General features: G+C 40.1%; 1 protein-coding gene across 1 annotated transcript in view; it reads left to right on the plus strand.

Annotated features, from left to right (window-relative positions):
- Positions 1–12004, plus strand: part of PTPRZ1 (protein tyrosine phosphatase receptor type Z1) — a 276086-nt gene that overhangs the window by 132852 nt on the left and 131230 nt on the right. The window contains 2 exon segments of the mRNA XM_040411638.1: positions 7726–7877; positions 10906–11001. Of these exon segments, the coding sequence (XP_040267572.1) occupies positions 7726–7877; positions 10906–11001 (248 nt within the window).

Consider the following 12004-nt stretch of genomic DNA (forward strand, 5'->3'; position numbering starts at 1 on the left):
TACAGTACATGTTATACATAGTCTGGATAAAGCTGAGTATACAGTACATGTTATACATAGTCTGGATAAAGCTGAGTATACAGTACATGTTATACATAGTCTGGATAAAGCTGAGTATACAGTACATGTTATACATAGTCTGGATGAAGCTGAGTATACAGTACATGTTATACATAGTCTGGATAAAGCTGAGTATACAGTACATGTTATACATAGGCCGGATAAAGCTGAGTATACAGTACATGTTATACATAGTCTGGATAAAGCTGAGTATACAGTACATGTTATACATAGTCTGGATAAAGCTGAGTATACAGTACATGGTATACATAGTCTGGATGAAGCTGAGTATACAGTACATGTTATACATAGTCTGGATAAAGCTGAGTATACAGTGCATGTTATACATAGTCTGGATAAAGCTGAGTATACAGTACTTGTTATACATAGTCTGGATAAAGCTGAGTATACAGTACATGTTATACATAGTCTGGATAAAGCTGAGTATACAGTACATGTTATACATAGTCTGGATAAAGCTGAGTATACATAGTCTGGATAAAGCTGAGTATACAGTACATGGTATACATAGTCCGGATAAAGCTGAGTATACAGTACATATTGTACATAGTCTGGATAAAGCTGAGTATACAGTACATGGTATACATAGTCTGGATGAAGCTGAGTATACAGTACATGTTATACATAGTCTGGATAAAGCTGAGTATACAGTGCATGTTATACATAGTCTGGATAAAGCTGAGTATACAGTACTTGTTATACATAGTCTGGATAAAGCTGAGTATACAGTACATGTTATACATAGTCTGGATAAAGCTGAGTATACAGTACATGTTATACATAGTCTGGATAAAGCTGAGTATACATAGTCTGGATAAAGCTGAGTATACAGTACATGGTATACATAGTCCGGATAAAGCTGAGTATACAGTACATATTGTACATAGTCTGGAGAAAGCAGAGTATACAGTACATGGTATACATAGTCTGGATGAAGCTGAGTATACAGTACATGTTATACATAGTCTGGATAAAGCGGAGTATACAGTACATGTTATACATAGTCCGGATAAAGCTGAGTATACAGTACATATTGTACATAGTCTGGAGAAAGCAGAGTATACAGTACATGGTATACATAGTCTGGATGAAGCTGAGTATACAGTACATGTTATACATAGTCTGGATAAAGCGGAGTATACAGTACATGTTATACATAGTCTGGATAAAGCGGAGTGTACAGTACATGTTATACATAGTCCGGAGAAAGCTGAGTGTACAGTACATGTTATACATAGTCCGGAGAAAGCTGAGTATATAGTACATGTTATACATAGTCTGGATAAAGCTGAGTATACAGTACATGTTATACATAGTCCGGAGAAAGCTGAGTGTACAGTACATGTTATACATAGTCTGGATAAAGCTGAGTGTACAGTACATGTTATACATAGTCTGGATAAAGCTGAGTGTACAGTACATGTTATACATAGTCCGGAGAAAGCTGAGTGTACAGTACATGTTATACATAGTCCGGAGAAAGCTGAGTATATAGTACATGTTATACATAGTCCGGATAAAGCTGAGTATATAGTACATGGTATGCATAGTCCAGATAAAGCTGAGTATATATGTTATACATAGTCTGGATAAAGCTGAGTATACAGTACATGTTATACATAGTCCGGATAAAGCTGAGTATACAGTGCATGTTATATAGTATATAGTCCGGTAAAGCTGAGTATACAGTACATGTTATACATAGTCTGGATAAAGCTGAGTATACAGTACATGTTATACATAGTCCGGATAAAGCTGAGTATACAGTACATGGTATACATAGTCCGGATAAAGCTGAGTATACAGTACATGTTATACATAGTCTGGATAAAGCAGAGTATACAGTACAGTATACATAGTCCGGAGAAAGCTGAGTATACAGTACAGTATACATAGTCCGGTTAAAGCTGAGTATACAGTACATGTTATACATAGTCTGGATAAAGCTGAGTATACAGTACATGTTATATTGTATATAGTCCGGATAAAGCTGAGTATACAGTACATGTTATACATAGTCCGGATAAAGCTGAGTATACAGTACATGTTATACATAGTCTGGATAAAGCTGAGTATACAGTACATGTTATACATAGTCCGGATAAAGCGGAGTATACAGTACATGTTATACATAGTCCGGATAAAGCTGAGTATACAGTACATGTTATACATAGTCTGGATAAAGCTGAGTATACAGTACATGTTATATAGTATATAGTCCTGTAAAGCTGAGTATACAGTACATGTTATATAGTATATAGTCCTGTAAAGCTGAGTATACAGTACATGTTATATAGTATATAGTCCTGTAAAGCTGAGTATACAGTGCATGTTATATAGTATATAGTCCGGTAAAGCTGAGTATACAGTACATGTTATATATAGTCCTGTAAAGCTGAGTGTACAGTACATGTTATATAGTATATAGTCCGGTAAAGCTGAGTATACAGTACATGTTATACATAGTCCGGATAAAGCGGAGTATACAGTACATGTTATACATAGTCCGGATAAAGCTGAGTATACAGTACATGTTATACATAGTCTGGATAAAGCTGAGTATACAGTACATGTTATATAGTATATAGTCCTGTAAAGCTGAGTATACAGTACATGTTATATAGTATATAGTCCTGTAAAGCTGAGTATACAGTGCATGTTATATAGTATATAGTCCGGTAAAGCTGAGTATACAGTACATGTTATATATAGTCCTGTAAAGCTGAGTATACAGTACATGGTATATAGTATATAGTCCGGTAAAGCTGAGTATACAGTACATGTTATATAGTATATAGTCCTGTAAAGCTGAGTATACAGTGCATGTTATATAGTATATAGTCCGGTAAAGCTGAGTATACAGTACATGTTATATATAGTCCTGTAAAGCTGAGTATACAGTACATGGTATATAGTATATAGTCCGGTAAAGCTGAGTATACAGTACATGTTATATATAGTCCTGTAAAGCTGAGTATACAGTACATGTTATATATAGTCCTGTAAAGCTGAGTGTACAGTACATGTTATATAGTATATAGTCCGGTAAAGCTGAGTATACAGTGCATGTTATATAGTATATAGTCCGGTAAAGCTGAGTATACAGTACATGTTATACATAGTCCGGATATAGTATGGCTTTTACAGAAGGTACAAATTGATAAATGTAGCTTTGAAAGATCAAAGTACTGAATCAGCCATCTTTATGAAGTTCCGTATTATTGTCCCCAGCTATGTGTGAGGGACAGTATCTTGGCCTCCTCCTTGGTTACCAGATGCTAGGTGATGTCTACTAATGGCAGACATGGCCCTGCTCATAGAATTTGCCATGTAGATTTTTAGAAGCAGAGAATGGCTGACAGGTCGCAGTTCTTATGGAATGAAGCCGTCCTTGTCAATGCAGGTTTCCAGTCATTCATAGACTGAGGTAATCTGGGTGACAACCGTATTGGCTGTTCTTTTCAGCTAGATAACTCAGACGTTAATGAATATTGAAAATGAATGAATTATTGATCCTACAGGAAGGGTAGGGAAGGATGCCTTATGTCATAAGCAAATAAAGAGCTGTTAAATAGAACCAGCTGTGCCATTTTGTATATTTGGTGTTACTACATATCAGTCTGCTCAGCTCTTCCTGCTCTATAACATGCTGCCTTTCCTGGTGACAGGATCCCTTTAACACCAAGTGTACTCAATGGTACAGCCAATTCTGTTTAAAGGCTCCTTACTTGCTTACTACATAAGGTGTTCTTCCTTACGTTTTCCTTTTAGGTCAAGATATCCTGAGATGAATTGCATTAGATGACCAACTTAAAAAAATAAATAAATGAGTACTATATCTGATAGAGTAAGGCTTCTTTCACACTAGCTTGTCCGGCAGGCTTTTCCGGTAGGGGAACAGCCTGCCGGATCCATGCTAACGCTTGCACATGTGTGCTGCCGGAAATCCGGCCCTATTTACTATAATGGGGACGGGCGGGAGATTAGGCTGCAGCAAGGCGAACATGCCGAGAAGCCGCCGGACAAGCCTAACGTTAGTGTAAAAAAAAGCCTTATGCGAATGTTTAAAAAAGTATATAAAAGTTGGTCATCTCTCGTCAGTCATTTCTGGATGCCTCAAGTCAAGGAAGAATGCATCTGGTAGTGAATGGAGTGAATGACCCCCTAGAGCAAAAACGTGTATCGTCGCTGTACCACCTGTTAGACAAGTATGTCTATAGAACTATATGCAGTGACAAAGGCTTCCATAGGGCGGCACGCAGAATGAATAGCTTGTTGAACTTCTGACACATTTACATGTGGGATTGTACTTTCTAGTTTTAAAAGGTCACTACAGGGGCCGATTGGGAACTTAAAGTTCACCTGGAAAAAAGTAAACGTGGCCCCATGGAGTAGACGATAGAAGGTGGGGTAACACAAGTAAGTGGAGTCTACAATAAAATAGTGCCGCCCCAGCAGACCGAAATACCACAGTGATGCACCAGATACTGCCCCAGAAGCTGTCCCTCTGTGGTGGCCATCAATAGTTGCACTTTCTAGCCATCAGCTCCCGTTCCCCGCTGCAGTATTTGCTCATTATGTACTTTGCCAGCGGCTGTAAGGGGAGCTTGGACGGCGCACCGGGAAGTTTCACTGTAGGATCTATGGCCAGTCTGCCCCTGGGTCACTGAGTTTTGGTAAAACTGTTTGATATGTCATAGAAACATATCAAAGGTTTTGATCTGTGGGACTTTGAGTGCCGATCACTAGAACGTGGAGAGTGAGCCGCTCACATATTAGGCTACTTTCACGCTATATTGACGGATCTCAATACCGGAAAAAAAAACGCTTCCGTTTTGTCCCTATTCATTGTCAATGGGGACAAAACGTAACTGAACAGAAAGGAATACTCCAAAATGTATTCCGTTCCGTTCTGATACCGGAGAGCAAACTGCAGCGTGCTGCGTTTGCTTTCCATGTTGGGATGCGGAGCAAGACGGATCCGTCATTATCCACAATGCAAGTGAATGGGGATGGATCAGTTTTCTCTGACACTATCTGACACAATAGAAAACGGATCCGTCCCCATTGACTTTTAATGGAGTTCATGACTGATCCATTTTGGCTATGTTAGCCTACTTTCACACTGGCGTTTTGGCTTTCCGTTTGTGAGATCGGTTCAGGGCTCTCACAAGCGGTCCAAAACGGATCAGTTTTACCCTAATACATTCTGAATGGAAAAGGATCCGCTCAGAATGCCTCAGTTTGCCTCCGTTCAGTCACCATTCCGCTTTGGAGGTGGACACCAAAATGCTGCTTGCAGCGTTTTTGGTGTCCGTCTGACGAAACTGAACCAAACGGATCCTTCCTGGCACACAATGTAAGTCAATGGGGACGGATCCGTTTTCTGTGACACAATCTGTCACAATAGAAAACTGATCCATCCTCCATTGACTTTCAATGGTATTTAAAACGGATCCGTCTTGGCTATGTTAAAGATAATACAAACGGATCCGTCTTGGCTATGTTAAAGATAATACAAACGGATCCGTCTTGGCTATGTTAAAGATAATACAAACGGATCCGTTCTGAACGGATGCAGACGGTTGTATTATCTGAACAGATCAGTCTGTACAGATCCTTGACGGATCCGCACCAAACGCGAGTGTGAAAGTAGCCTTACAGATAATACAACCAGATCCGTTCATAACGGATGCAGACGGTTGTATTATCAGTAACGGAAGCGTTGTTGCTGAACCCTGTCGGCTCCAGTAAAAACGCTAGTGTGAAAGTAGCCTTACTCTCTCTCTCTCCGCACTGCGGTGGATGGAATTGGGATGGACCCGTAAACTAAGTCCATCTCGCTCCCTCTCCTGCAGCAAGAAGAGAGGGCATGATATACAAGCACTTTTATCTTCTCGTTCTAGACATCGCTGCGGTCTCAGCACTCAGATCCCCAACAATCAAGAATTTTTATATACTGCATCTCTATGACACATCAAAAGATGTCTGACAACTCAGTGACCCTCTAAGTACTCGCTGCAGATATTGTAACTTGGACAGTGTTATCAGACTTGGAATGTGAAGTTCAGTCTTTTACAGGACACACATCTGCATTTCTTTATAGGCTGTGGGATGAAACCTTGTAATGTGCACTTCTTCACAGTTTATACAACGGGCTAGGCAGAAATCGATGTTTAATTACTAGTAACACAGTAGTGGCCTTAAAATCCACTCAAGGGAATCCTGAGACTTTCAGACATTTAACCAATTTGGTGAAGACATTGCATGCAAGAAGTAAATACAGAACACAGGATTGCTAGGTCATCAAGGGATGTCTGAACATTTTACACAACTGCGGCATTATAATGTTTTGTGTGCAATGGCGGTGTTATTTTTATAGTCACGGCAGGGTGATTAGCTGACATTTCTCTTTGTTTGGCACAGAAGCTTAACATTGAATACAAAGGTATTGATGAGAGAAGTGCCTAAAAGGTTCACAGAGGCTTCTGATGTCTCTTAGGTACAGTGTCCCCTAAGACGCTTGAATTAACATGACTGCCACTTACCTAGACAACTTAGAGACACCTGCCTGAAAAAACTGTAACCCAGTGTATGTATAAGTGTCACGCATCAGTGTTCCTCTTGCAAGACATCTAAGGGTATAGTTTTAGGGATCTAAACAAACATAAAAATATAGAGAATAGAAATAAACTTCATACAACATTCAATGATTTTTTTGAAGGTCCTTTTGTTGAACGCTTTCCATCTGTCAGAAGGGTTTGATCATATGATCCGCCTTTGTGCAGGTCCTAGTATTAGCAGCTGCCTGCAGAGAATGTGTTTGGCTGTCAGTGACCGGTGGGGGCTCACATAACTATTCTAGCAATGGATTACAGGCTATACCATGTTTTGCTTTCTTTGAAAGGCACTGTTTTTCCCCCAGATCCGAATAAAAGTTATCTTCAAAGAGGTTTTCTTCCTTTAAAATAATCATTTGTGAAGGGAGCCATCATGTTGTAATGCATTTCAATTACCTTTTATTGCTCCTATCGCTCTGTGTGGGAGGAGCTATAAACCAGCTGGGTGTTAGGGGCGGTGCTTGAGCTGTGGCAGAGAAAGAAGTGCATCATGGGTTTGGTTGGATACAGGAAGTGCTACATACAGGATGTAACCTGTCATTTGTTTACATGGTGAAAATGGGTCAGGAGATTCCAAACTGAAAAGGAAAGCATGGAGAAGATGTACATGAGATAAGCAACTACATCTGTTAAAAGACAAAAGAATCCCAGAAAACCCCTTTAAAACAGGATGCAACATCTTGTCGCCATTGACTTCCGTTTTACAAAAAATGGCATCCAACTGGATCTTATTTTGTAGGCCAGAAAAATGGGAGCCTGAATCATTTTCGTGTCCTGTTGCATCCTGTTTAACGGTAATTTTGCCCAAAAAATTACCTGTCAACAGGAACAGGATACTAAAACACTTAGCAAACCGTTTATCTTACAGTATTCAGTTCACTACTTTGTCTTTTATTGTCATCAGGATTAGCTTCTGCTGGTGGTATCTATATTGTATTGCAAATGTCATTATGATGCCTGATAACAGTTGAAATAATCCATTCATGCCATTGCTTTTAACACATTTTTTTCTTGGTTTCTGCAGTGGAAATTAATTTAACAGGAGAATATTATCTTAGCGGTGGTGCCTTAGATACAGCTTACCGAGCTAGCAGAATAACGTTCCACTGGGCAAAATGCAATGCTACGTCAGATGGATCAGAACACAGTTTGGAAGGCCAGAAATTCCCTTTAGAGGTAATTCTTTACATATATTTGTGTCTCTTAGGCCTCATGCACACGAGCGTTGTTTTGGTCCGCATCCGAACCGCCGTTTTTGCCGCTTGAATGCGGACCCATTCACTTCAATGGGGCCACAAAAGATGCAGACATCACTCCGTTCCGTGGTCTGCAAAAAAAATAGAACCTGTCCTATTCTTGTCCGTTTTGCGGACAAGAATAGGCAGTTATATTAATGGCTGTCCATGTCGTTCCGCAAATTGTGGAACGCACACGGACGCCATCCGTGTTTTGCGGATCTGCAATTTGCAGACTGCAAAACACACACCGGTCGTGTGCATGAGGCCTTACAATGGTTATTAGTTGTCAAAGTTTGAGGCCCATTTACATGGGACAATGATCACCCTAAAGTTAATTTATATGAACGTTTACTCCAGATCATTGCCTCATGTCAAAGTGTCCAGCAATTAAATGATAAATGAGTCAGTGCTCGTTTGTCATTGATGGCATCCAGACATTAAAATTATCATCAGGGTCTACACAGATCTCATAGGGCCCCATAGTAAAATAGCTTGGAGAAAGTGTGACTTTCCAAATTTCTAATGAATATACAAAAGTTTTTATTATTTTTATTACGTGGAATATATTTTAAAAAAAAATTGTAATAAAAAGATGTCGCTCTCAGCCTCCCCCACTTTATCCAATTTCCATGTTGGAAAAAGTAAAAGATGTTTCATTAATATGGTACTCATTCTGAGGCAAAATACAGTGATAAATCTCCTGCTTTCTTTCATGCAGTATATTTTAAAACTTGCTGCCTGCAGCCACCACCAGGGGGAGCTCAGTGCATACAAATTTATACAGTTCTCATTGACATTAGTAAATAAATTCTATGCACAGAGCCTCCCCATCCTAGCGGCAGCTGCTGGAAAAACTTGATGTTTTATGTTGGTCCCCATAGCAGTCATTTGTCAGCAGCACACCTCTCCCACCATCCCTAAACAGGGGATGTGCTGATCACAATATGCAAACTGAATGGGGGATGAACAATCACAGTAATCTTTGTTCGTATGAAAGCCCCACGATAACTGTGACACAAGGGGAGCAGGTCAGTTAAGTATGATCATCACCATGGGTTGGACACTCTGTTATAGCCTTGAATAACCCCTTTAACTAAACCAGCGCTGATCTAGTTGCTATATCAGCCAGCACTTGTTACGGGCAGATTATGTGCCCGAGTAAATGGGCCCTTAGTTTTTTTCTACAAAGAAAAGCAATTCATACCAACACACAATCAGGACTCTTGTGTTATCCTTTAGGTAAACAGATTTAGAGGGATTGTCTCCTATGCTATTTTTACTCATTCTATCATAGCATGGCCCTTATCAAGTTACTTATCAAGTTATCAAGTTCCACAATATCTAATATATTTTTCACCATTTCTTCATCTATTGGTGTGATAGGGTCATAGGCTTTGGTGTTATTGATGTGGAGATGATTAACTGGGATATATTAGAACTGTCTAATCCGTGTCTCATATTCTTATATGGTAGAGTGACCTATATGACTAAAATAGGAGCAATATTAGGTGATCAGCATGGCTCTAGGGAGGGACTCTAGGTTTAGCCAGACTAATAATAGCAGGCAAATGGTCAGCCAAGGATGCACCTTCAGTCAGGGAGTGGTCACCGCCAAAATGATGTGTTACGAAAAAGTGATTCTTGTGAAAATAAGACGAAAAAGCGGAAATGTCTTGAGTATTGGAATTGAGGGGTGGTGTACCGGGTTATCAGTTAGGGGAACATTTTTTTAAGGCTGATGTATAGGCGCCCACTCCATCCACTTTTTGCAAAAGTGGCAAGGGGTGCTCTAAACCCCCAAAAAGTAGCATAATTTTCATAACCATGGCTTACAGGGTATGATAAATGTCTCCCTAGTGTTTTTTTCTCTGCAGTCATGGGGAGATGGTTGGTTGAGTACGGGCTCAGGAATGGACGGTTGGAAATTTTTTCTGTAATGATAGATAAAATGGATAATGATTTTATACCCAGTTGAGTCACATTATTATGACCACTGGTTACTTTTGATGTCGGCAGTCTGTAGCTCATAAAGGAAGTCATGTGTCATGAGCTGGCTTGGTAGGTATATCAGGTATGAGATAGGCTGTCTGTACACATATCCCTCTTTGCTGTCATAGGTAAAAGGGGCGATTTTCAAAATGGGGTGATTATTTTCTTTCGGGCTAAGGGAGGTAGTATTTCTGACGCTGTGCAGGTTGTGAATGGTTTGCATGCCTCTGTGGTGAATGTATATCATGAGTGGACAAATGGAACTGTTGTGAATAAGAGACATGGAAACTACAAAGCTCCATGTGCCATCAATGTGAGAGGTGAATGCCGGCTATGAAGGTGTGTGAGGGTGGACCGGCACGTTACCGTGCTACCAGACGGCTCGGCAAACCCTACTGTGTATTGGGTTCTGAAGCAGTTTTATTCTGCTCTTCGGTCTAGTCGTCAGTGCAGAAACTGCAGGATTATCATTTTAGATGTAGATAGCGACGGAAAATTAATAATGTCACCAAAAGTTCATAAAACATGTCTTTAACATAAAAACTTGATTTAAACAATGTCATTTTCTGATGACGCATCCCCTTTCATTTTAACATGTTTAACTAAAGTTGAACTGATGAATCAGTAGGATAACATTATTGTGCTTCTGCAGATAAAAAATGCAGCCAAAATCAAGTGAAAGAATTAATTGCTTCAATGTAGGAGGCACATCATAAGGGGCTACATTTCAGCGTCTAAATTAAGGCCTATTGTTTGAGTAACAATGTTTCCTAGTACGATATGTGGCTAGAATGGCAGCAGTCAGGTAACATCTGTCAAGAACATAAATGGTATAAAGTACAAAATGCTCCTGATTTGATGCACAAAAGGTTAGCAGGCAGCTATTATTACACCAGTGACTAATGCTGAATGTACAACCAAATGCAGCGAACAGCGTCCTGCCTTCTGCAATCTAACAAGTTCAACTCTGGTTACAGATGCAAATCTTCTGCTTTAATGATGACGAGTTTGAAACTTTGGCTGATGCAATAAAAGGAAATGGAAAACTGAAAGCTTTATCGATTTTATTTAAGGTAAGAAGAGTCACGTATTTTGCATTTACATGGCAGTGTATTACCAGTGTTATTGCATCAATCCCCTGAGGAGCCAGAGTAGAGGATGAGAGTGGTAGTGGCTATCACAGTCTATCACAGTATCTTCCCTCAGACCGTTGCTCCCTAGGGCCTGTGCAGTAAAAGGAGGGGACACCCTTTCTACGCCGGGGCACACCCGGATTCTGGGACTCCTATCTGATGGTATGCATGCTTTGTACCACATTTATTATGTGTATTAGGTACTTTTTTGCCTTGTTTGACAAGGGGGCATTGTCTAGTCATAAATGGGTGGACCCGCACCTATCAGACAATGGGGTCATATCCTAGCGATATGCCTCCATTGTCTGAGATGAGAAAACCACTTTAACTCCATTTAGATGTTCTCCAGATCCTAGGACCTTCTATAGAGTTTCCATTTGTGTTAATCTTTAAAATTAACCATTTTCTGCAATTACCAAAATCTTTAACCCAAAATGCTTTTTTCCAACAAAAGAAATTGTGTAACTGTCCATGACTCTCAAATTCCTTGTGACCAATTCTACAGCACCTTCAGGAAGTGTATTTTGGAGAGAGAAAGTATGAGGGCTCTTGTAGGCTTTCTGCACTTCATATTCACAGAATACAGACAGCCTTAGATGATGGCCTTTGTCTTCTGATGAGGACTTTTTGCTTTGGCAAGTAAGGCCGCAGAACCAGGCGGGGCATGCGGCTGCGGGCAATCTCCTTGTCTTGCATTTTCTTACTGTCTTGCAGAGGTCCCATGCCTGGTCTACACCCTCGAGATCAGTGGAGCTTACACTCACACCCTCTTCAATGACTTCTGACAAGGAGCAACACCAAACCAAAGGGTTTCAGTTTGAGATCTGCAGTCTGAAGCAGCTCTCAGCTTTGGTTAAATAGATCTGGATCACAGTTGAGTCACCCCTCTCAATTACCTGCAGATATCCTAACCAGGCTAATGGATGGTCTTCTTTTGATGGTG

Source organism: Bufo bufo, chromosome 1 (assembly GCF_905171765.1).
Source record: "Bufo bufo chromosome 1, aBufBuf1.1, whole genome shotgun sequence".
Lineage (NCBI taxonomy): Eukaryota > Metazoa > Chordata > Amphibia > Anura > Bufonidae > Bufo > Bufo bufo.